The sequence below is a fragment of the Pogona vitticeps genome, chromosome 2, assembly GCF_051106095.1.
Source record: "Pogona vitticeps strain Pit_001003342236 chromosome 2, PviZW2.1, whole genome shotgun sequence".
In the NCBI taxonomy this organism is placed as follows: domain Eukaryota; kingdom Metazoa; phylum Chordata; class Lepidosauria; order Squamata; family Agamidae; genus Pogona; species Pogona vitticeps.
In genome coordinates, this window is record NC_135784.1 from 8,828,881 (window position 1) to 8,855,716 (window position 26,836).

At 46.6% G+C, this 26,836-nt stretch overlaps 1 protein-coding gene across 1 annotated transcript; it reads right to left on the reverse strand.

The window, feature by feature from the left end:
• Positions 1 to 26,836, reverse strand: LOC140703880 (uncharacterized). The gene is made up of 3 exons (XM_078387951.1): positions 26,790 to 26,836; positions 25,272 to 25,396; positions 1 to 3,943 (listed from the first exon to the last, which is right to left on the reverse strand). The coding sequence occupies exon 3, from the start codon at positions 3,881 to 3,883 to the stop codon at positions 2,561 to 2,563; it is 1,323 nt and encodes a 440-aa protein (XP_078244077.1). The 5' UTR covers positions 3,884 to 3,943; positions 25,272 to 25,396; positions 26,790 to 26,836; the 3' UTR covers positions 1 to 2,560.

A 26,836-nucleotide genomic window follows, 5' to 3' on the forward strand; every position in this document is an offset into this window, starting at 1 on the left:
TTAATTCTGCACAACTTCTTTTATTGACATCATTTCTAGGTTCCATACTTAAATATACCAAATCAAAAAAAATGAGAGGAAGTCTTACATCTGTGAGGAAAAAAACTGTAGGTACAGATCTTCAAAGCCATAAGTCCTCTAGTTATGCAAAAACTGTAGTCTTACTTAAAATACATCCTTGCACCTTGGAAAAAGATGCGGGTGTTTAAACTTAGGTTTTAGGCAAATTTTAAGACATGTTTGAATCAAAAATACAAGCACATTAAAACACCAGAGCTCATAACCTAGAAAGACAGATAATACATCTTCTGAACACTTTGAAGTTTCTAAGAATACAATGATAAAAAGCAAAAAAACCTTATCATTTTCAATGAGAGACATGCAAAAGTATTTAAACTTTAAAAATAAATGTATACAAAGTCAAAAGCATTATTTGGTTCTAAGCGGGTTATTAACACACAGAACATGTTCTTCTCACCCAGCCGTATGTAAAATCCATTGCTGGCTGTCACTGCCACACGGTTATCTTTCCTCTTTTCTAAGGAATTTCACCCTGCATCAGTTCCATTGTGTTTTGTTGTACCCCATAAAAACAAGTCCTGTGTGGTTCTCCATTCCTTTCTAATAACAGTGTTTGTTCTTCATCTGTCGGCAAAACAGCCTCTTCCCGAGGCTTGGGCTTGCCAACCTCTGAGAAGCTGAGATGTTGAAAATCAAAGGATTGAGTCAACCCTGACCCAATGAAGTCCAGGGCCTGAAGAGATCAGAGCTTGAAAAACTCAAAGTTTGAACAAATCTCATTATCACAGAAATGTCTAGTTGTTGATAAAAAAAAATACAGCATATTCATTGGTTGCCTCTTCAAAACTCAATTACTACTATTATTTACGAGGGCAAAGTCTTCTAAAACAATTGACACCTTTTGTCTCTGCTACTTGCTCATCTTTCATCAGTTTGCCTCAAAACATCCATCTTTTTTTTCATTTTACACAAATTCTGTAAAAGCTTCCATTGTACAATATATTATTATTCTCCACATCCCTTTGTTAATTACCGTTATAAATTAAATACATCAAAAACAGACTTCAATATTCACTTGTTTTTTCTCTTTTCTCTCGGTTTCATATTACGTCAGCATTTTCCTGTCTATTCTTTCCAATGGATAACACAAAACTGAACGAGCTACTTATGCGTTCTTAACTTATCAGTAGCTTTTGTACCAAAACAAGGGGTTGCAATGTAAACTATATCCCCAGCTGTGATTTTTCTAAAACATTTAAATTTTAATGCACCTCTGAAGCACCTTTTAAAAAGCAGTGTTATTTTTAGGATAAAAAAATCTGCATCACATAAGGATAATTCTTTTTAAATAATGCACACAACTAAGGTTATCTCTCCAACTGAAGCTCAATCCACATTGCATGAACTTCTATACTTTCTGCCCCATTCTTTGTTCTTTGATGAGTGTGAGGAAATAGGAAAATGGAACTTGTCGTCATACAAAGATGTAGTCTGTTAGGTTCTGTGTAAGATGAATTTAAAAGCAATGAAATGTTCTCATGGGATTGTTGTGCAGAGTTGCTTTGCCTGGCATGAAGATAAGGAAGCAAGGCTAAAGAGGCCCAGAGAAGATGAAACAGAGCATAAAGATAAGCCACCTGGGCTTTGATCTTCTCATGTGAAATGTAGATGGTGAACCATGTTAAACTCACTTGGACTTAATTATTTAACAGCTTGGAAGCGTCATAAAGAAGGTGGTCCAGAGATATGTAGAAAAATGGTTGTTCCTGGATGTGAGATTGATGGTGGATGTTGTGGAATGTGAGAGGTTTGCGTTTTGAAAGAGAACAGGGGGGAAATCACCCAGCTTCCCTAGATGCTAACATGAAGTGAGAGCAAAGATGATAACTTAGGTTCTAGTTGTTATTTTACTTAGAAATAGTAGACTTATTTTAATCATTGTAACAAATGGATATGCCTCCTGCTTACGCCATTAAGGCTACAACTATATTCTAATGAAATCATTTTATTTTCTTAATAAATACAACAATAATTATTCAATAGAGGACTGGTCTCTTGAACAGCAGGATTACACCTAAATCTAGTGAGGATCTGAGAAGGGCACTCATTGTTACTGTAATATTGAGAGGTCCTACTCGCTCAGGGTGTTGTCTGGCCAAAGAAGCACTCATTCGTTTATTGCTTTGAGAGTAAGCAAAGTTTTCTTTTAAAGTTGGGCTTGTCCATGGGGCTTTTACTACACACCTCTGAGGCTTAAAGCACTTACTGCAGGCACTAAAGGTGGTAGGTTGCACCCACAGTGACTCCCTGACCCATGATCCTTATCTCTTCAGGTAGAGGTCATCGCGACAATGATGACTAAGGCTATTGGTCTAATTCAGGCTTTCCACATTCAATGTATTGATATGAAGAAAGATAATTGCTCCTAATGAGGCTCTGTTTACATTCTGTGTATTTCAATGCTTTCTCCTCAGTGTAAATTTTTAGATGAGACCTAAGGCTACTGCTATGACTGAAGCTCTTTCTACATTCCATGCATTTATAGGGTTTCTCCCCGGTGTGAGTTCTTTGATGTGAACTCAGGGCACTGCTCTGAGTGAAACTCTTTCCACATTTCATGCATGTATATGGTTTCTCCCCAGTGTGAGTTTTTTTTATGTGAGCTAAGGGCACTGCTACGACTGAAGCTCTTTCCACATTCGATGCATGTATATGGTTTCTCCCCAGTGTGAGTTCTTTGATGTGAACTCAGGGTACTGCTGTGACTGAAGCTCTTTCCACATTCCATGCATTTATATGGTTTCTCCCCAGTGTGAGTAGATTTATGTGAGCTAAGGGCACTGCTCTGACTGAAGCTCTTTCCACATTCGATGCATGTATATGGTTTCTCCCCAGTGTGAGTTCGTAGATGTCTACTCAGGATACTGGTTTGGCTAAAGCTCTTTCCACATTCCATGCATTTATGTGGTTTCTCCCCAGTGTGAGTTCTTTGATGTGAACTCAGGTGACCACTGTGATTGAAGCTCTTTTCACATTGCATGCATTTATATGGTTTTTCCCCAGTGTGAGTTCTTTGATGTAAACTCAGGTGACTGCTGTGACTGAAGCTCTTTCCACATTGCATGCATTTATGTGGTTTTTCCCCTGTGTGAGTTCTTTGGTGTGAACTCAGGGTACTGCTATGACTGAAGCTCTTTCCACATTCCATGCATGTATATGGTTTCTCCCCAGTGTGAGTTCTTTGATGTGAACTCAGGGCACTGCTCTGACTGAAGCTCTTTCCACATTGCATGCATTTATATGGTTTTGCCCCAGTGTGAGTTCTGTAATGTGAACTCAGGGAACTGCTGTGACGGAAGCTCTTTCCACATTCCATGCATGTATATGGTTTCTCCCTAGTGTGAGATCTTTGATGTGAACTCAGGGTACTGTTCTGACTGAAGCTCTTTCCACATTCCATGCATGTATATGGTTTCTCCCCAGTGTGAGTTATGTGATGTGAACTCAGGGTACTGCTCTGACTGAAGCTCTTTCCACATTCCATGCATGTATATGGTTTCTCCCCAGTGTGAGTTCTTTGATGGGAACTCAGGTAAGTGCTGCGACTGAAGCTCTTTCCACATTCCATGCATTTATATGGTTTCTCCCCAGTGTGAGATCTTTGATGTCTTCTGAGGTTACTGCTCTGACTGAAGCTCTTTCCACATTCCATGCATGGATACAGATTCTCCTCTGTATAAGTTATTTGATGTCTACTGAGGTGACATGCATGTATTTGGTTTTTGCCCTGCGTGAGTTCTTTCATGTGACATCCATTCCTGCCCAGTTGGATTTTCAATTCTCTGATTTTTTCCTTGTTCATGTGTTTCTGCTGAGGATGCTCCTGGCGTTGCTGGATGATTCTTTTTCTCCTGTTGATCGTCTGGTAGATTAGAAAAAGAAGAGAAACAACCACTTTAGAAATCTGCAGGGCTAAGTAGAAATTCATTAGTACTCCATCTGAGTAACAGATGAGGAAGGAAAAACAGGCAAAAAGGTGAGGAAGGAGAACCAGGGTGTGTTTGTGGCTGGACCTGTGGGCGTTCCTTTGACTTTGAGGTGGGAGTGGCACTTCACTGAGGAACCTTTCAGGGAAAGGAGTCATGAAGGAAGGAACATTGCCACACACAAAAAAGTACCTCAAACGCAAAGTATATTAACTTTATTTCCCGCTCAATTTTAATTTGGTAGAGGCCGATTTGCATCCCTCCCTTAATTATTAGCATCAAATTCTATTCTGAAAAGTCTATTTTGATGTGATGTCGTTATCGCATTAAAATGCTTTTTAATGAAAATTGTACAGTGGGGTCTTGACTTAAGAACAACTTGAGTTAAGAACATTTTGACTTAAGAACCACTCTCATAGGAAAATATTGACTTGACTTACATACTTAGATTTGAGTTAAGAACTAAAAAAAACCCACGTGGGAGGTAGGGAAAGTGCAAAATGTGAACTTTCCGTTAACTGTTGGCCAGTGAAGAGGGTGCCTGTCTGCTTCCTCACTCCTCCCAGCGTTTAGAGAGTGGATTGGGAGGCAGTCTTCAGACTGCCTGGTACTGCTTGGACTGTATTTTCCCTGCCTTCCCTGAACCTTTCTTGACCTAAGAAAAAAAGAAACAAAATTTTATTTATTTATTTATTTATTTATTTATTTATTTATTTATTTATTTATTTATTTATTTATTTATTTATTTATTTATTTATTTATTTATTTATTTATTTATTTATTTATTTATATCCCGCCTATCTAGTTGCTGTGGACTACTCTAGGCGGCCAACAACAGAGATAAAATACAATAAGATAAAACAGCATAATTACAAAACAATTAAAAGTAAGGAAACAATAAAGGAGAAAAGAAAATCAAAAGTAATCTGGTGAGAAGGCCTGCCGAAACATCCAAGTCTTTAATAGATTCTTCAAGGTGCCCAGCGAGGGAGCTCCGCGAATACCAGGAGGTAAATTATTCCAAAGGCGAGGAGCCACCGCCGAGAAGGCCCTATTTCTTGTTTTCTCTTTTCGGGCCTCCCTCGGTGTTAAGCTCCTCAGCCTCACCTCCTGGCTCGCCCGTGTGACCCGGGTAGAACTTGGTGGGAGTACGCGTTCCGCCAGGTATCGAGGCCCTAAACCATTTAGGGCTTTATACGTAAGCGTTAACACTTTGAAGTCGATGCGGAACCTGACGGGCAGCCAATGCAATGCGGCCAGAGTGGGCGAAATATGTTGAAATTTTTTCACTCCACTGAGTAATCTGGCCGCCGCATTCTGCACCACCTGTAATTTCTGCAGCAACCTCAAAGGAAGCCCCACGTAGAGCGCATTACAGTGGTCTAATCTTGAGATTACGAGCGCGTGTACTAAGATGGTGAGTGCCCCCACTTCCAGGTAGGGCCGCAGCTGGGCTATCTGCCTGAGATGAAAAAAGGCAGTGCGGACCACCGACACCACCTGTGACTCCATGGAGAGCACCGGGTCCAGATGGATCCCAAGCTGCGTACCCCATCCTTTGCAGGGAGAGTCACCCCCCCAAAAGAGAGGGAGTTTCCCAAATCCCCAACTGTGGGAGGCCCCAACTGTGGGAGGGCCCAACTGTGGGAGGGCCCACCCCACCCTCAGGGCCCACCCTCAGGGCCCACCCTCAGGGCCCACCCTCAGTACTTCTGTCTTGTCCGGGTTCAGCCTAAGCCCGTTCTCCTGCATCCATTCCAGTATAGTCCCCAGGCAGCGCTGAAGGCACAGGACGGCTTCTCCTGCAGTTGGCAAAAAGGAGATGTAGAGCTGCGTGTCGTCCGCATACTGGTGACACGAAGCACCACACCCCCTGATGACCCCACCCAGCGGCCTCATATAGATGTTAAATAGCATTGGGGAGATAATCGACCCCTGTGGAACCCCACAATTGAGGCTCCACGGGGCCGAGACTCTCTCCCCAAGCTGAACTCTCTGGGGGCGGTCCTCCAAGAAGGAACAGAGCCAGGACAATGCCAGGCCACCTATTCCCAACTCGGAGAGCCTCCCCAGGAGGATACCGTGGTCAATGGTATCAAAGGCCGCTGAGATGTCGAGGAGGACCAACAGGGACACTTTGCCCTTATCAGCCTCCCTCAATAGGTCATCACACAGGGCGACCAAAGCCGTTTCTGTGCCGTGGCGCGGCCTGAAGCCCGACTGGAATGGATCCAGGGCATCTGTTTCATCCAGGAGCGCCTGAAGCTGGTCGGCCACCACCCTCTCGACTACCTTGCTAAGGAAAGAAACATTGGCGACGGGCCTGTAGTTGCCAATTTCGTCCGCCGTCAAACTAGGTTTCTTCCTGATGGGCCTAATGAGTGTGTCCTTCAGGGCAGATGGAAATCTGCCCTCAAGGAGAGACCCATTTATTATAGCCGTGGCCCACTCCGTTGTTAGCGGCCTGGCTGCTTTGATTAGCCAGGCCGGGCAAGAGTCCAAAGAGGAGGTGGTGGCACGACAGCGGTCAAGCGCCCTGGAGACAGTGTCAGGCGTAACAGGCTGAAAGGTGTCCAAGATCACCGGGCAAGACGGAGCGCTGGACATCTCAGCTCGACTCACTGTGCTCAAAAAAGGAGAGAGGTCCCGGCGGATGGCCTCCACTTTTGATTTTAAAAATGCTGCAAATTGGTCCGGCGAAAAACTAGGGGGAGGCCCATCGCCCGGACCAATTCCGGAGAGGTCGCGTACTATACGGAATAACTCTGCCTGCTGGTTGGACGCCTCGCTTATCCGGTTAGCAAGGTATGATCTACTAGCAGCCTTTACCTTAGCAAGATAAAGGTTAGTAGCGACCCTGACAGCTATCCTGTTAAAATCCGTCGGGACCTTTCTCCATTTGCGCTCTAGCCGTCTCCTGACCCGCTTCCTCGCCCTGAGGTCCCGATTAAACCAGGGTGCCGGGCGGTCTCTGCAGCAGAGAGGGTGTTTAGGTGCGATCATGTCAACAGCCCTAGTCGCGGCAGCAAACCAGCCATCCACCTGAGCCTCGACAGGAGCGCCAGCCAGGTCAGCCGTAACACCTCTCATGGCATCCTGGAATCCAACCGGATCCAGTAGCCTTCGAGGGTGGACCATCACAATAGATCCCTGCTCCCTGCAGGGGGGGGAAGAGCCATTTTAATGGTACACTTTATTAGGTGGTGATCCGACCATGACAAGGGTACCGACTCAAGGTCAGTCACCATCGGACCACTCTCACTCCCATTGGTAGAGAAAACCAGGTCAAGTGTATGACCCCCCACGTGAGTGGGGCCGTTGACATGTTGGGACATGTTCAAGAAGGCCATGGTCTCCAGGAACTCAAGAGCTGGACCAGAGGTCTCCGCCCCCGCGTGCACGTTGAAATCCCCCAGAACCAGTAGGTTCGGGGAACCTAACAGTGCCCCTCTAGTGGTCGAAGGCAGAATAGCAGCTTCCCATTAGTTTCTATGGACGGAAAAGAGCAGATACGGATCAAATGGTTCTCAATGCATTCCTATGGGAAATGCAGATTTGACCTGCAAACTTTTTGACTTGAGAACCGCCTTCCAATACGGATTAAGTTCTCAAGTCAAGACCCCACTGTAGATTGCGTAGCAATTATACAAGCGGATCATGACTCAAAAACGGTTGGGAAACTCTGTTCTAGATGCCTCTTAAGGTGATGATCAGCAGCAGTTCTAATCAGCGGGGAAAGGACAAAATAAACGGGAATAAATTTGAGATGACGTTGTTTTATTAGAATGAGGAAAAATACAGTTACTATGAAAAGGAGGAATAAATGTTACTAAATGTTACTAAAATTAAAAGATTTTAAAAAACAAAATTTTGAAAACTTGAAATTAGATATTAAAAATAATTTAAGTGATTATAGGAAGACCAACCTTCACAATTTGGTTGAATTGTCTCGTCTAAAATGAAAACTGTACCGAAGATCAATTTTTTAATTCTTTTTTTTAATCCTCCCTATGACTTTCGTGAATTTTCCAGAAAATTAGAAAGGATTTTCTCAAATTTATTAAAGAGAAAACAAATATTTGAACTAAAGGGTTGGTTAGCAAAAATTAATATGGGGGGGGGGAAGGACAGTGTTAGAAAAGGAACAGTTAATGTGGATAAATGAGATGCAGCTCAATTATTGGATTCGAGAATGGGTAAAGAGTAGTGAGTGCTCAATGCAGGGAACTGACAAAGTCTGCAGAGATTATCCTTCAGTGGGAGAAGAGAAAGGACAGGTCCATGAAAGGGACGGGATGTAGAATTTATGAGATGTTCTTATGGGTAGAGAATCATGATGCATTTCTGAAAACAGGATAGGAAGCAGAGATGGCCGGGGAAATAGGTATAGAGTTACTAGAATACTAGAACTGCAGAGCTAGAAGGGAAGTGAACAGATCAAAAACCCTTTGGTTTCTGAAGGGCATTCTACCCACAGATGAGGCATCTGTCTTCACGACAGACAACCTTGAGCAGATTATGCTGCCCGAAGGGCCCTTCTTGAAGAAGGTATTCAATAAGATCCAAGTTCTTCTACTTGAGCCACACGGGTCACCAAGAGGGTCTTGTCTGGAGGCCTGGAAATGGTCCACAGAGACTAAAGTAGGAAGGAGCCTTTTGTCCAGCAGTAGAGGCAGCAGAATGTACAAAAACAGTCACGCCTTGGCAGAATCTGTATAGAACACTTCAGGAGCCACAGATCTCTTGGAGAATGTCACTACGGAAAGACAAGCAAAATTACAGGCTGAAGTAGTTTCCATCAAGAACATGTTTTTGCAACAGAGGTTAGCCACTGAGAGGATGCTGCTGCATCATGGTGGCCTGTGTGCCTAATATAAATCAAAAAGGTTGTATGTACCAGGATGCCTCCAAAGGAGTAGTATTCGGTCAATGATGTGTGAGCAGACTTGATTGACAGGAATCGCGAGAATAGGGATAAAAGAGTTGAATTCAGGTTCATGGGATTGGTCTTGGATAACTTCATGGAAGCTGGATTTCTCCACCCTACGATACGTTTTGTATTATTCAGGGATTATTTGTATGTGTTCTATCTAGATCTTTGCCTTTGTCTGTTGCTTTTCGTTCATCTCCAAGCCCAGGAATGGCTATACAAGGAGAAGCAGATTTAAATTCAGCATTGTTTCGATTGTCAGAATTTAAAATGGGGGGAGTGATACCTGGATATGGCCAAAAGTAGTTTTATTCAAGTTTCAAAAGTGAAACTTTCAGACTAGTTTCAGACTAGCTGTGTCACGAAAATGTGAGGTACATCATATGGATACCTCTTCTCCCAATTTAAATGCAGACTTAGAGCAGAGAATATTCATGAGGCAAATTCCAGGATTTGAGCTGAAGTACATGTTACATATACAGCACTGATGTTACCTGTCTGTCATGGGTTTGGAGGGAAAGTTCCATCCTATGGGGAGTGGAAGGCGGGACATCAGGAGGAGGGGCTGTACTGTATAAATATGTGATGCCTGTGTGGTGAGAGGGAGATGCTGAGACAGACACTGAGAGACACTGGGTTGTGACGCAGCAGCAGCTGGGAAGAAGAAGCTGTTGTGGGAGTCTGTGTGTCAGACAGGGTACTTCTGTGTGTCAGAGTACCAACCTGATAGGTTCAGGTGTCTGTTGGTTAGCCAGAACTGATAGGTTCAGGGTCTGTGCTTTAAGTTAAGGGTTCTGGGTGAACCAAACTGTATGCTTGTATGAGTGAGAATAAGCCACGTTACTTTATCCTATTCACCTGATTGTTTTATTTTCCTGTGTGTGTATTTAAATAAACCTTATTCTTTTATTTGTTTAAAAATCCATCCCTGGTCTGTGTGACTTTTTAAAGGGAATGGTTGGTGGCAGCTTAGTGTAACTGTGTGGCAGATCCCAGTAGGTCTGGGTTTGTCACATTGATTGGTGTCCAGCGTGTGGGATACGACTGGTCCAGTTGTCCAGTGGTCCAGCAAAGCCTTGGCAAGTGTGCCCAGAGCAAGGGGGGTCTAGTCAGGGACAGTCTGAGGCGCGTAGGTAATCTTCTAGGTGTACCTCACGGGGAGGTGCGCTAGTAGAAGAACGTGCCAACTGGGGAGACTTAGATTAAGGTGCTCTGAGGCAGCCTAGTTTTGGCGGGAAAACGCTGAGGCAAAACTGCGTAGCAACAGCGAGCTAGCTTGCCAGCTGAGAGGCCCAGCAGAGGGGGGTAGGCTCTGACTCGATACTGTTGCAACTTTAGTGCTGAAGAACAGCAGCAATCTCTAGGGAGAGCTGGTTCTGAGGCAAAAAGGAAAAAAGTGGTCGTTTTATTTTGAGGCTTGACTTTTAAAGCAGCCTGTTCTGAGGGGGGATTATGCCCTTGACTCGAAGCCAAGTGGCAGACATGAGTGAAGTGAAAGACCCCCAGATTGACCAAGGTTCTGAGGATGAATTTGGCTCAGTGCAGGGTGACAGCACAGGAGAGCAGAACCCAGAACTCAGAAAATTGATCCTAGCCCAACAGCATGAACTGAGGGTGAGGGAAATGGAGGAAAGATTAGAGAGAGAAAAAATGGAGGAAAGGGAAAGAGAGAAACAGCGGCAATTTGAAATACAGAGAATTGAATTGGAATTGCAGAGAGAGAAAATGGCGTTTGAATTAAAAAAATTGGAACTGATGAATCAGAACAATAATAATAATAGGGATTCTGAGGGAGGCCAACTGTCTAAAGCTGACCTGAAGAAATTCCCTGTGTACCACAAGGGAGATTGTCCTGAGGTGTTCTTTTCCTTAGTGGAAAGAGCGTTTGTGGACTTCTCAGTGAGGGAAACTGAGAAGATGACCATCATGCGGTCTTTAATCAGTGGTAGCCTGGCTGAGGTTTATGCCGAGATGCCTGAGGAACTGATGAAAGATTTTGCAGAGTTTAAAAAACTGGTGTTTGCCAGACATGGGATAAATGCAGAGCAGCTGAGACAAAGATTCAGGTCCCTCACTAAAAAACCAGAACAGACTTTTACCCAAGTGGGGGCCCAATTGGTGAGGCTGCTTGAGAAATGGCTATCGCAGGAGGGAATAGAGACCTATGAGCAGCTTAAAGACTTGATAGCCCTGGAACAGTTCTATTCAGTCCTGCATGGGGAATTGAAATTCCAGGTGAGGGAAAGGAAACCGAAATCTGTGGCAGCAGCCGCAGAAATCGCAGATTTTATTTCCCAAATAAGAAAGCCCTTGGGTGAGGGGAAATCTGTGGGTAAACCCAAAGAAACCTACAGCAAGTACTCTCAGGGACCAGGGAAAAGCCAGCAAGGGGGAGGGGCCCATGGTGAAGGGAAGCCCTCAGACATGAAACCAAGACCTCAGGTTTTGGAGGGAAAACCAAAACAAGATGAGAGAGAATCAAAATACACCAGAAAATGCTATTTCTGTCAGGGAAAGGGTCATCTAATCTCAGATTGTGAGAAATTAAAGCAGCTACAAGGAATGGTACCTCAGGAGTCTAGTGGGACCAAGCCAAAAGCTGTGTTCTGTGTCCAGAAAGAGCAAGGCTCAGTGTCACAGAGGGAGCCTGTTGCCATGACTACTCAGTCTGGGACAGCTGCCTCTGCTGATCAGGCTGAGGAAAATGGTCCTCTTATAGAGGTAAAACGCTGCTTGCTGGTGAAAACAGATTCTCAATTGTTTGAAACAGCCGGGGTGGACGTAGGAATACTTGACCGTCAGTATAGGGGGCTGCGGGACACTTGTTCCCAGGTAACCCTGTGCCATCCAGATATCATCCCTAGGGAGTTTATAATCCCAAATGAGAGCATGAAGGTGGCAGGGATTGAGGGGCAGGTAATCTCTCTGCCAGTAGCAGAGGTGCCTGTCAACTTTCAAGGCTGGAGGGGAGTTTGGCGGCTAGCGATTTCATCTACTCTGCCAGCAGCCGTGCTCGTGGGAAATGACCTGGCTGAACATGTGAAAAGGGTGCTAGTGATTACACGCTCACAAGCCACCACAGAGACAGTTCAGGGGGGTAATGATGAGCCAGAGACGGAAGCAGAGGGGAGTTCAGAAGCTGTGGTGGAAACCTTAACCACAGACAGCAGATTTGGACAAGAGCAAAAGGCAGACGCCACTCTCCAGAAGTGTTTTGAACAGGTGACTGACGCCCAGCTAACACCTGAAACCCCAGAGAGATTTCTGGAGAAAAAGGGGATTTTATATAGAGAAACCCTGAGGAATATCTCAAAAGGGGGAGATGGGATCAGGAGTCAGCTAGTGGTACCTGAAAAGTATCGCCCCATGATCTTACAAAGGGGTCACTCTGACATGTTTGCTGCACACTTAGGGGTGAAAGGGCCCCTTGATTTGATCAAACAAAATTGGGAGCAGATCACCCAGGATGACCCACAAGACGTTGTGACATACATAGACACCTTGATGAATGACCTAAAGAGAAATCTAGAGCTGGCAGCAGAAAACCTGCAAGCTCAGAAGGTCAGACAGAAAACTTGGTATGACCACAAAGCTAGAGAGAGGCACTTTGACCCAGGGGAGGAAGTGCTTTGGCTTAGGCCCTGCAGAGAGAATAAACTGCAGCTCAAATGGGCAGGACCATATAGGGTCATTTCCAAGATGTCAGACCTGAACTACCTTATAGAGCAGGAGGAGAACCAAGCAAGGAGGGTGGTTCATGTGAATGCCCTAAAACCCTACTACAGAGGGGAACAGAGGGTTTTATTCGCGATAAAAGCAGCTGAGAGTGAGGAAGCTGAATTGCCCTTCTGGGAGGGTAGAGGGGAAGTAAAATACAACCCAGAGGAGGTAAAGATCAGTCCTGCACTCACCCAAGACCAGCAGCAAGAACTAAAAATGCTGCTTAGTAAATATCAACAGGTGTTTTCCAACAAGCCGGGGATAGTGAAGGGAGTGATGCATCGGATCCACACAGGGGATGCACCCCCGCAGGCAGTATCCCCATACCGAGTAACGGGACCCTATAGGGACAAGGTGCGGAAGGAGCTGGACGAGATGCTGAGGGAGAACATAATCGTCCCCTCTTCTAGTCCTTGGTCCTCTCCGATAGTCCTTGTGGACAAGCCTGATGGGAGCATTAGGTTTTGTGTTGATTACAGGAAATTAAACCGTGTAACCACTCCTGATGCCTACCCAATGCCCAGGCTAGACAACCTGATTGAAACCATAGGGGGTTGTCGGTTCATCTCATCATTGGACCTGGTAAAGGGATATTGGCAATTAAGAATTGATCCCAGGGATCAAGAAAAGACTGCCTTTTGCAGCCCTTTTGGTCTCTATGAGTTTCGAGTCCTGAGCTTTGGTCTCAGAAATGCACCAGCCACATTCCAAAGGCTGATGGACCAGACTTTGGCAGGGCTCAGTGACTTTACAGTGGCCTACATTGACGACATAGGGATCTTCAGTAATACCTGGGAAGATCACCTGATACACCTGGAGTTAGTGCTGCAGAGGTTAAGTGCAGCAGGGCTAACAGTAAAGGCCAGCAAGTGTCAGCTGGGTAGCCCAGAAATAAAATACTTGGGTCACATGGTAGGGGGAGGAATGATAAAACCCCTGGAGGCCAAAATAGAAGCTGTTCGTGATTGGCCTAGACCCAACACCAAGAAAAAGGTCAAATCATTTCTTGGGTTGGTGAGCTACTACAGAAAGTTCATCCCGAGGTTTAGCGAGATTGCGGCTCCGCTGACCGATCTGACGAGGAAGAAGGCTGATGACCGCATCCCGTGGACCAGCGACTGTGAGGCGGCGTTCCAGAGGTTGAAGGAGGCGTTAATCAACTATCCAGTCCTGCGTGCTCCAGACTTCGACCGGGAGTTCATCATCTACACCGATGCGTCTAACAGCGGGGTAGGAGCAGTTCTGTGCCAGGAGGATGAGAATGGTGACCAGCATCCAGTGTCCTACCTGAGTAGGAAACTTCAGAAAGGTGAGAGACATTTGGCAACCGTGGAGAAGGAGTGTTTGGCCATAGTCTACGCGATCCAGAAGGCCAAGCCTTACATCTGGGGAAGACAGTTTATTCTGTGTACTGACCATTCACCATTGCAATGGTTAAAGACAATGAAAACCCACAATAGCAAACTTATGAGGTGGGCTTTAAACCTACAGGACTATGACTTTGAAGTGAAGGTGGTCAGAGGGTCAGTGAACTGTGTTACTGACGCCTTATCAAGAAGACCTGAAGAATGAAGACGGCGAAAGAACATGGACTATGTGTATATAATGATGACAAAAAGTTAAATGTACCTGGTTTTGAATTGGTTTGTATGAATAAAGGTAAATTGATGTAATGTATATGGTAAATGTTTAAATGCCTATGTGCTATGGTTAACTTAGAGTGTAAGTATATGTAAGTATAATATGGTATGTATAAATGTTGTTGTATATTTTATACAGGTTGTTTTTTGGTGAAAAGCACCTTAGCTTTCCCCCTACAAAACAACTTATAAAGAGGGGAGGTGTTACATATACAGCACTGATGTTACCTGTCTGTCATGGGTTTGGAGGGAAAGTTCCATCCTATGGGGAGTGGAAGGCGGGACATCAGGAGGAGGGGCTGTACTGTATAAATATGTGATGCCTGTGTGGTGAGAGGGAGATGCTGAGACAGACACTGAGAGACACTGGGTTGTGACGCAGCAGCAGCTGGGAAGAAGAAGCTGTTGTGGGAGTCTGTGTGTCAGACAGGGTACTTCTGTGTGTCAGAGTACCAACCTGATAGGTTCAGGTGTCTGTTGGTTAGCCAGAACTGATAGGTTCAGGGTCTGTGCTTTAAGTTAAGGGTTCTGGGTGAACCAAACTGTATGCTTGTATGAGTGAGAATAAGCCACGTTACTTTATCCTATTCACCTGATTGTTTTATTTTCCTGTGTGTGTATTTAAATAAACCTTATTCTTTTATTTGTTTAAAAATCCATCCCTGGTCTGTGTGACTTTTTAAAGGGAATGGTTGGTGGCAGCTTAGTGTAACTGTGTGGCAGATCCCAGTAGGTCTGGGTTTGTCACAGTACACAAGTTCTGTTTTTTGTTGTTTAGTCATTTAGTCGTGTCCGACTTTTCGTGACTCCATGGACCAGAGCACACCAGGCCCTCCTGTCTTCCACTATCTGGCTCAAATTCATGTGTGTAGCTTCGATGACACTGTCCAACCATCTCATCCTCTGTCATCCTCTTCTCCTCTTGCCTTCACACTTTCCCAACATCAGGTTTGTTCTCCTTGCAGTCCAGGGGACTCTCAAGAGCCTCCTCCAGCACCACAATTCAAAAGCATCAATTCTTCGGCAGTCAGCTTTCTTTATGGTCCAGCTCTCACTTCCATACATCACTGACCTTTGTTGTCAAGGTGATGTCTCTGCTTTTTAAGATGCTGTCAAGGCTTGTCACCACATTACTCCCAAGAAGCAGGCGTCTTTTAATTTCATGGCTGCTATCACCATCTGCAGTCATCATGGAGCACAAGAAGGTAAAATCTGTCACTGCCTCCATATCTTCCCCTTCTATTTGCCAGGAGGTGATGGGACCAGTGGCCATGATCTTAGTTTTTTTGATGTTGAGCTTCAGACCATTTTTTGCACTCTCCTCCTTCATCCTTATTAAGAGGTTCTTTAATTCCTCCTCACTTTCTTCCCTCAGAATGGTATCATCTGCATATTGGAGGTTATTGATATTTCTTCCTGCAGTCTTAATTTCGGCTTGGGATTCATCCAGTCCAACTTTTCGCATTATGTATTCTGCATACAAGTTAAATAAGCTTGTCGTAGTCCTTTGCAAATTCTGAACCACTCAGTGTTTCCGTATCCAGGTCTAACTGTTGCTTCCTGTCCCACATATAGGTTTCTCAGGAGATAGATAATGTGGTCAGGCACTCCAATTTCTTTAAAGACTTGCCATAGTTTGTTGTGGTCCACACAGTCAAAGGCTTTTGCGTACTTGATAAAGTAGAAGTAGATGTTTTTCTGGAACTCTCTGGCTTTCTCCATAATCCAGCGCAAGTTAGCAATTTGGTCTCTAGTTCCTTTGCCCCTTCGAAATCGAGCTTCCACTTCTGGAAGTTCTCAGTCCACATACTGCTGAAGCCTACCTTGGAAGATTTTGAGCATAACCTTGCTAGCGTGTGAAATGAGTGCAATTGTACGGTAGTTGGAGCATTCTTTGGCACTGCCCTTCTTTGGTATTGGGATGTAGACTGATCTTTTCCAGTCCTCTGGCCACTGTTGGGTTTTCCAAACTTGCTGGCATATTGAATGTAGCACCTTAACAGCGTCACCTTTTAAGATTTTAAATACTTCAACTGGAATGCCATCACCTCCACTGTCCTTGTTGTTAGCCAGGCTTTCTAAGGCCCACTTGACTTCACTCTCCAGGATGTCTGGCTCAAGGTCAGCAACTACATTGTCTGGGTTGTCCGGGATATTTAAATCTTTCTGATATAATTCTTCTGTGTATTTTTGCCACCTCTTCTTGATAACTTCTGCTTCTGTTAGGTCCCTCCCATTTTTGTCCTCTATCATGTCCATTTTTGCACAAAATGTTTTAAAAGCACTTTTAAAATATTTTTTTTCCAACCAAGCCATTTTAAAGCATGTTTAAACATTGAGACATGACTCTGAAATGCACTTTAACTCTGTTTGAAAGCCAGCATTCTTGTCCCACAGAATTCTTCAGCACAAAGACAGACATGATTCTGAAATGCATTTTAAAGCTCTTTTTCAGCCAAGCCAAGCCAAGCCAAGCCAAAGGCAGGAAAGGAGCGAGGGCACAATGGGGGAGGGAGGGAGGGAGGGAGAGGGGGAGGGAGAGGGGGAGGGAGGGAGGGAGGGAGGAAGGAAGGAAGGAAGGAAGGAAGGAAGGAAGGAAGGAAGGAAGGAAGGCCCAACTGCCTGCATCTACAACCACCACAGGCCCATTTTACAGCATGCCACTCAGCACAGACCCTCACAGAAAATATTCTGATTTAAAGGGAAAAAATACAATTTTGGAGTCTTAAACTGCATTTCGCTTGCTTCAAAAATCAGCAAGCATTAAAACCCCATTTTTCTGTACAGTGCATGCCATTGTGGTGTTGGAGGAGGCTCTTGAGAGTCCCCTGGACTGCAAGGAGAACAAACCTATCAATTCTGAAGGAAATCAACCCTGAGTGCTCACTGGAAGGACAGATCCTGAAGGTTTGGCCATCTCATGAGAAGAAAAGACTCCTTGGAAAAAAACTTGATGTTAGGAAAGTGTGACTGCAAGAGGAGAAGGGGACGACCGAGGATGAGATGGCTGGACAGTGTCTGTGAAGCTACCAACATGAATTTGACACAACTCCGGGAGGCAGTGGAAGATAGGAGGGCCTGGCGTGCTCTGGTCCATGGGGTCATGAAGAGTCGGACACGACTAAACGACTAAACGACAATGCGTGCCATCCAGCGCAGACCCTCACAGAAAATTTTCTGATTTAAAGGGGGGAAAACCATTTTATACCATGCCATCCACGGTCACAGAAAAATTTCTGTACAGTACATTTGAAACCCACACATTTTAAAACAAAAGAGAAGTCTCATACACAAACCCTAGAAAGCACAGAATGCAAAAATAAATACAGTAAATTTTACATTTAAAAATTACTGTATAGTCTAATCTTCACATTTAATTTTAATTTAATATTAGAGTCTTCACATTTTAAATCTACACTGCGAGACCCATCATCAGAGCATAGAAACATAGTGTAACCCCCCCACCTAGCCCTAACCCCCCCCACCAAGCTGCAAAAAAACCCAGTAAATGTACAGTACAGAATACAGTAGTACTCACCCAGGACAGGCAGCGTCTCTTCTTAAAAAAAGACAGTCAAAAATAAAAAAAATTTAAAAAAAATCCAAAAAATAAAAATACAGCCCAGTACCAGGGAGCAACAGCCAAGACTAACTCGCTGAAGACTCTCTCTAGCCGCCGGGACGAGCAAGGAAGCAGACTACTCTCTTCCCTGGCCAACAGTCAACTGAAAGCAGTTCACATTTCCCGCTTTCCCCGCCTCTCCCGCTTGGTTTTTTTTCCTCTTTGGTCCGTAGGTCGATTCTCCGGCTACGTCGATTGGAAATCTTGTGGCCAGAGGAGTACGGAAGTAGAAAAGTATGTAAGTGGAGCCGTTCGTAAGTCGAGACTCCACTGTACAATAAATAATCAGCATTAATATAATTCAAGAAGGGAAGAAATAAATTAAGTGATGACGGGAGGGAAGGCCTGCCTAAAGAGCCAGGTCTTGAGTTTGCCCTTAAAGACACCCAGTGAGGGAGCCAGACCAATTTCTGAGGGCAGACTGTTCCAGAGGCAAGGGGCCACTGCCGAGAAGGCCCAGTTTCTTGTTCTTGCTCTCCAGGCCTCCCTCGGTGTCAGGCCCCTCAGCGGCCACTCTTGACTAGAATGATTCGGGCGGATCTAGGTGGGAGGAGGTGTTGCGCTAGATACTGAGGCCCTAATCTGTTAGGAAATCAATGCAGAGACGAATGGGCGGACAGCTAGACAAATGGTTCACAATTCACTAGAGGTTTACACTTAAAGAGGAACTGCACCATTCCTTCTGTCTAAGAAGAAGAAAGCGGGACTGAGTTCAAAAGCATCTGTTGTACAAGCTGAGAATCAGAGTCTGGATGTCTGGGTCTTAGACAGTGGAACCTCTGATCATTTTTGAGCAAACAAATGTTAGAGACGTGTGACAGATCAAACGCAAGTCTGGCAGACGGACAAATAACCAATGTTGCAGGTCAAGGGAAAGTTTTGGTGAAAAGTCTTGGCATAACTCTTTGTTGCGTGTACCTGCAATACACAACAATTTGTTGAGTGTTGCAAGATTGGATAAAACAGGTTACCAGATAATTTTTTTCTAGTGGTTAATAGTATCTACAGCAAGGTAATAGAACTCTTACAACAGGAAAGTTGGAAAACAGCTTATATGTAATGACTGAAAGGAAGTCTATACAAACTGTCTATAACAAACCTTAGCATAACAAATGCATACATTTATTACATAGAAGACTAGGCCATGCGAGTTTCGGGATATTTAACAAAACTTGCCCATGCGTGTCTGATTTGTGCCCCAAATCTTATTTATTTATTTAATTTATATGCCGCCCACACAACCCGAAGGTCTCTGGGGGGCTTACAACATATAAAATACAATAAAAAGACAAAACAATTAAAATACAATTAAAATATATACTCTAAAAATTGCCATCAGGACCCACCGCTGATATTATTTCAATTAAAAGCCTTCTGGAACAGGAAAGTTTTGACCTGGCACCAATATATCTTGTCAGACATATCTTGATTGTAGTGTCTGCAAGAGGAGTAAGTCTAAAACCTCTCCTACAGTAAATCTGTATCTTCAAGTAGCATCTAAAATACCTATTCAGCTGGTTCATGCTGATTTGGTACGCTCTTTATCTCCCACAAAAGGTCAGAATAGGTGGTTACTTGTTTTAGTTCACTACTATTCCAGGTACAACTTTGTGCATATTCTCAAACACAAAAGTGAAGTTCTTAAAGTGTTTAGAGACTGAGCTGAACTACAGTGGTGCCTCGTTAATTCGTTCAAAAAAAATGCTGCTAAGCGATTTCATTGCAAAGCGAAATAAAAAAGCCGATAAAAACGAATTAAAACGCGATTAATCTATGAGCTTAAAACTCAATGTTGAGCGAAGATCCTCCAAAGTGCCACCATTTTTGGTGCCTCCAAAGAGAGGAATCCATCCCAAAAAACAGCGGGCGGCCATGTTTTTTCCCCTGCGGATATTTTGAAACCACTGATCAGCTGTGCAAAAATAGGGGCTTTGCGATGATCGCTTCCCTGCGATCATCAGAAAGCGAAAATACCCCATAGGGAACATCGCAAAGCGATCGCTTTTGCGATCACAAAAATGCATCGCTAAGCGATTTCGTCGCTCAACGGAGCGATCGCTATGCGAGGCACCACTGTATTTGAGAAAAGATTTAACCAAAAATTAGGGTCTCTAAAGTCTGGTTGGGGTGGTGAGTTTATCTCAAATGAGTTTAGGGCGTGGTTAAGGAAGAAAGGAATGTTTCACAGGTTTACAAATCCCATGAATCCTAGTGAAAATGGGGTGGCAGAGAGACATGGGGGCACGTTGCAAACAATGATGGATTCAATGTTACATGATGGGAATCTAGCCAAAAATTTCTCAGCTGCAGCAGGATTTGGAGCTCTGCTATAGAGGATGTCCCATATGCACTTGTGCATGGAAGATCAAACAGGGTACTAATAAGGATGTTAAATACAGTTGTGACCCGCTTTACAATTACCCCGTTTAACAACGAATCTGCTTGACGGTGAGGTTTTTGCAATCACAAAACGATGGTTTGAATGGGGTTTTTCCGCTTTGCGATGACCGGTTCCCTGCTTCGGGAACCGGTTTTCGCTTTATGACAATCAGCAAACAGCTGATCATCGGGTTTAAAAATGGCCACCAGCTGAAGAAAATGGCCCCCCGCTGTGCTTAGGGACAGATTCCTCCCTGCACAGGCATGGAAAATGGCCGCCCCTATGGAGGATCTTCACTGGATAGTGAGTTTTCAGCCCACTGGAACGCATTGAGCGGTTTTCAAACACTTTAAAATGACGTACAGTGGTGCCCCGCATAGCGATGTTAATCCGTTCCAGGATTAATATCGCTATACGGAAACATCGCTGAACGGAACAAAAAAACCCATAGGAATGTATTAAACCCTGTTTAATTCGTTCCTATGGGGCAAAACATCACTGTTCAGCGAAGATCCTCCATAGGGCTGCCATTTTCGGTGCCTCGGTAAGCGAGGTGCGAAACGGGCGGCCATTTTGGAACCGCTTATCAGCTGGGCGGCGGGCTCTCGGGAAGGAGTGCGGGGACCTCCTCCACTCTCTTTCCCAAGCACCTGCCGGCCTTTCCCCCCAGCTGGGCGGCGCGCTCAAGCGGCGGCAGCAGCTGCAGGGTGGGGGGTGTCCCGAAGGCTTCCAAGCCTTCAGGACACACCTACCTGTCCCTGCCGCCGGCAGCCGCCCCGCACCGCCTACCCCAGCCGTGCTCGGACACCTGGAAGTCCGAGAACGGGTGGGGTAGGCGGCGCGGGGCGGCTTCAAGCGGCAGCGTTGGCGGCTGAAGGGTGGGGGTTGTCCCGAAGGCTTCCAGGCCTTTGCTTGGAAGCCTTTGGGACACCCCTACCCTATCCCCACCACCGGCAGCTGCCCCACGCCGCCTACCCCAGCCATGCTCAGATGCCTGGAAGTCTGAGAATGGCTGGGGTAGGCGGCGCGGGGCGGCTTCAAGCGGCAGTTGCAGGGTGGGGGGGTGCCCCAAAGGCTTCCAGGCAAAGGCCTGGAAGCGTTCGGGACATCCCTACCCTGTCCCCGCCGCCGGCAGCCACCCCGCGCCGCCTACCTCAGCCGTGCTCAGACGCCTGGAAGTCTGAGAACGGGTGGGGTAGGCGGCGCGGGGCGGCTTCAAGTGGCAGCGGCTGCAGGGTGGGAGGTTGTCCCGAATGCTTCCAGGCAAAGGTCTGGAAGCCTTTGGGACCCCCCTACCCTGCCCCTGCCGCTGCTGAGAGCCTTCTGAGCTCTCAAAGGGCTTTCTCCAATGTCGGAGGGGGGCCCTTTGAGAGCTCAGATGGCAAATGTCCGCGGTGGCTCCGGGGTCCTTCCGAGGCCACCGCCGACATTTTCCCCCAGCTGAGCGGCGGGGCTCCCGCTGAGCTGGGGGGAAATGCCCCTTCTGAAGGGGAATGCAGGCGGTGGCTTCGGAAGTGTCCTTCTGAGGCCACCGCTGGGATTTTCCCCCAGCTGAGTAGCGGGGCTTCAAAGCTCCCACCGCTGAGCTGGGGGAAAATTGGGCTATGGGGAAAAATCGCAAAGCGATTTTCCCCCATAGTCAACATCGTAATGCGATCGCAAAAGCGATCGCAAAATCCGCATCGGTATGCAGATTCATCGTTAAACGGGGTGCTCGTTAAGCGAGGCACCACTCTATTTAGGAGAAATTCAAAATTACCTAGGGGTTCATCTGAGCAAGGCTGAATGAGAGCATTTTGTTCTAAGTCAAAAAGATAAAATAGAGAACTCGCTTAAGTAATGTAACATGTCTGGAGCAAAGTTTCTACTCCTATGGTGACAGAGTTCTATAAAGATAATGATTCAGGAGATTTTGAAAACATTCCCTTGTATCAATCAGTGATAGGGTCTTTGTTGTATTTATCAGTATGGACAAGACCTGATATCACTGCCTGTGTTAACATCTTAAGTCAGAAGTGTGTGAAGCCACAAGTCAACCATTGGAATGGAGGGAAAAGGTTATTAAGGTATTTAAAGGGCACTGTGGATCACAAGCTGAAACTAAAGGTTGGAAGCAGTCTTGAATTAAAAGCATCTGCAGATGCTGACTGGGCAACTGATCCTGCAGAGAGAAAGGCAATTTCAGGTTTAGCAGTCTATCTGGGGGAGGCTTGTGTGATGTGGACGTCCAGGAAACAAACAGGAATTTCCACTAGTGACACAGAAGCAGGAATGTGTTCTTTTCATGAGTTAACTGAAGAACTAATGTGGATCAAACCGTTTACTTCAAGATTTAAATGTTAATGTAACTGAGCCTGTGCCTATTTTTACAGATAATACGGTATGTATCCGTTTATCTGAGAATACAAGTGTAAAATCCAGAAGCAAACACATACGGACAAAATACAATTCCAATTCCAGAAGGAAGACATGTAGTTTTGCCAAGTAGAACGGGAATGTTCCAAACCTGAATTTAGGAGGGGGTGTCAAGATATTTGTAATGGACCCAAAGATTTCCTTGGAAAAAAAGAGACTCAAATAATTATCGCCCCATCAGCCTGACATCCATTCCTGGAACAATGATTAAGAGCAATGGAAAGAGGGGAAGAGGAGGAGAAAAGGAGACAAGAAAAGGAAAAAAAGCAAAGGACCAGAGAGAGATTGGCGAGGGGGAGTTGAAAAGGAAGGGCGTTTCTGCTCAGCTGAATTGATGCAGAAAGAGTTTTTGTGGTCAATGTGGAGACCTGGAGGAAGGGGACGGCCCATCCTATTGAACTTCTACCTGCCCTAAAGCCTTGAAAAAGGCAGAAAAAGCCCTCCTTGACTGCACCTAGAGAGAAAACCTGAGAGATCCCCCCTCCAGAGGGAAGAGAACCACCTCAGGCACCTCCGTTGCCCAGAGGAGCCTTTCCCTCTCCTTAAGAAAATGGCTTCCAAATGAGCCCCCCCATCGCCCCTCCCCACTGCACAGGCACAGTGACCCCCCAGGCCTTCCCCCCTTTTTTACTTAACACTAAGAGGTGAGAGGGAGGGAAAGAGGAGCGCCTGCACCCCAGTTGCTTGAAAGGGAGAGAAGCCCCGCAAGGCAAAGGGAAGTGCGCAAGCGCGCGTGCGCACACACACACACACACAGACGAGATATGCTTCAAGGGACCTCTGTATGTGCACAGACCCACAGAGATGGCCAGCAAGAAAAGGTTCAAAGGGGGAGCGGGTGAGGGGATCCACAGTTCAATTCTTGGAAATGTCATTATATACAACACAGCATGTGTGTGTATGTGTGTGTGTGTGTGTGTGTGTGTGTGTGTGTGTGTGAAAGAGAGAGAGAGGACATCAGGAAAATTTGGTTTACAAGCCTTTTCTAAGCCATGTGTTAGATGGACAGAACAACATTAATGTATTTATTGAGGAAGGAGAAACTTTCATAGATAATGATGAGTAGCAAAGCTAATCTCAGCCTCTGAGGCTCTTGCATTTGCGGGCGTCGTGAGCCAGGTTGACATGTGAACATGTTTCAAAGTTCTTATATCCCACGTCAGCAATGGGACAGAGAGTGGGGTGGGAGGAGGGAGTAAGTTATGAGAATGGCTACTGTATTGTTTACGTACTAGACAATTGATGCTTTAAAAATAAAGTTAGACCCAAAACCTGCACTGGATCCCAACTCTCCAGTCGTGTGCAGCAGCAGAACAAAAGGCTTCCTTAAATGTAGGGTCACATTTTTGACTGTGGCACAGGAGCTTTGAGCTCCCGACACAGACGCTCAGGGCACTTCCGTTGACTGAGTCATCTCGGTGGGGCAACCACATCATCCTTCCCAGTCTAAGCCTGAAGAGGCAACAGGATCCTTACCTGGAGAGATCTTAATCTCAGAAATCTCCAGCAGGTGGTCCTCGTAGAAAGATCTCTAGTCTTGATCCAGGAGATCCCACACTCTGAGTTGGGGGCAATATGGGGTCACCTCATCAAGGTACACTGGAAGCGGGAAGGAGAAAAGACGACATACGTTTATCCTCCACTTCTTTCCCGACATGCAGAGAGACTCTCCTGCCCTCCGTCCCCCAATCACTCCCGGCTGGGACGGGGGAACTGGCCGGCTCCGAGAGCCCTTGCCTGGATTGAACAGGTAGGTCATGGGTATGAAGGAAGGAATGTGTTGATTTCAGAGATTTATCCAGGGCTTGTTTTAGTGCTACTGTTCTAAGGAGTTTTCAAGAAAGAGTGTCCCTATCCCTCCCAAGACCAACACTTGCCCCAGTAAGAGGGCAAACAGGGTATTAGAAGCAAAACAAACGGCAAAAAAGGAAACAAAACGTAACTTTTTAAACAAGGATGGACCTCATGTTCCCCCCCCCCAAAAAAAGTGAATCCAAAAGGCCCCAAGGTGAAGCGTGGGGCAAATCCCTTGGTATGTGTGTGTGGAGTCACCCAGAGAGTTGGTCTGGAGGAGGAAGAAAAGAGGGAGGGGGCAGGGAAAACGGCGGGGCGAGAGAATAAAGGGGGGGAAGAGGCGAAGTCACCGCCTCTCCTTCCATTTGGAAACCACCACCACCACCACCCCCCGAAGGAAGGAAGAAAAGCAAAAAAGGAAAAGGGGGTCTCTAAGCACGGGGGGGGGGGATAGAGCAAAGGACTTCCCAAGGCCAGGGGGAGGAGTTCCGCCTCGGACCCCTCCCCACCTTTCCCCAAAATCCCCTTTCCTCCCGCCACCCCATCAAGTCACTGTCCCAACCTCTGGGCCAAAGGAGGAGGAGGCGGTGAGCTTCGGGGAGGCACAGTTAGGACCGCTTCCCCCTTCTCCCATCCCTCCCAAGCAAGGCCCCAAGGAAGAGAAAAAAGGAGGGGTTGAAACTGGGGTCCTCCTCCTTTCCCTGCGGAGCAACCGACCATCATTCCTTCACAGTCTCGGCCCAAGAGGCAATGGGATCCTTACCTGGAGATACTTTGATACGAGAAATCTCCAGCAGGAGTTCCCCGCACAGACATCTCTAGTTTTGATCCAGAAGATCCCAGCCTCTGAGTTGGGGGCAATACGGCGCGTCACCTCCTCAAAGGACACTGGACGCGGGAAGGAGAAAAGATGACATGCGTTTAATCCTCCACCCCTTTCCAGGATGTGCAGAGAGGCTTTCCTGCCCTCCGTCCCCCAAACACTCCTGGTTGGGACGGGGGAACCGGCCGCTCTGAGAGCCCTTGCCTGGGTTGAAGAGGAACGTAACGGGTATGAAGTAATGAATGTGTGGATTCCAGAGATTCATAGGGGGCTTGTCTTAGTGCTAATTAGACCCACCTTTACCCCACAAAGAGGGCAAAGGGCACATTAGAAGCAATACAAATGGCTGAAACAGGGAACAAAACTTAACTTTTAAAAAACGGTATTTTTTTGGGGGGGGGGACACCTCAAACCGGCCACCAGAAAAGATGAGAGTGAGAAGCCACGGCCGGATGAGCCAAACTGGAGGGAACTTGTGGACCCCCGTCTGCCCCCCCCACCCCATGGAGGGAACCACGCAGCACAGCAGCATCCGGGAAGGACTTCCCAAGGCTAGGGGGAGGGGGTCCGGATCTGTCTCTTCCCTTTCCCCCCCCCAAAAGTCATTTCTGGTCACCCTCCCCCCATCAAGTCCTTGTCCCAACCTTTGGCCAAAGGGGGAGAAGGAGGGGGAGGACAGAAAAGGGGGAGGAGAGCCCCTCCCTTTCTCTCTTCCCCATCTATTTCACCCCCACCCACTGTTGGGGGAGGGGGGAGGTCCTCGCAGGAAAGCCCCAGGCCAACCCTGACAGCCCCCCCCCCCCACACAGACACCCATCCACAAACCCAGAGACATAGAGGGAGGGGGGCTGTGATGGGAGGGGCTCCCCAGCCTCCCTCCAAAGAGAGAAGGAAACACCCCCCCCCGGCGGGGGAGGGAGAAGAGGCGGGCGCGCGAGAGACAGATGCCCCGCCTACCCTGAGGCTCCTCCCCATGAGGGGCGGGGCATCTCCTCCTCCTGGATGCCCCCCTCCCACCCCAAAGGCCCCATGGCAAACGTGGGCGGAGGACGGGGGGGGGGGGAGAAGGTCACCCGGCGAGTCAGAGGAAGAACAGCGTTGGAGGGAGAGAAATGGGGCAAGTCTCCTTCCCTTTAAAAAAACCTGAGGACTATTCCCTGAACACACACACACTCACACACATGCAAGGGGGGGGGGACAGGAGTGTTTCCTTGTTCTCCCCCACCCGTGGGATCATAACCGTCTCCCTCCCTCCCTCCCTCCTCCCCTGAAGAAATCGTCCCCCTATGAAGAAGAGGAATAAAAGGGGGGGGTTGAAACGAGGGTCCTTCTTTCCTTCCAGGCGGAGCAACCGCGGGGGGGGGCGATTGGCTTTGCCTTTCCCCCCCAATGTTCGTTTCTTTGAAAATCGCCCCCACCGACCCACAAAAACACACACACACACACACCTCTACCGACCTCGGCGCACCTCCTTCCGGGTCCTCCAGCGGGAGAAGGGGGAGAAA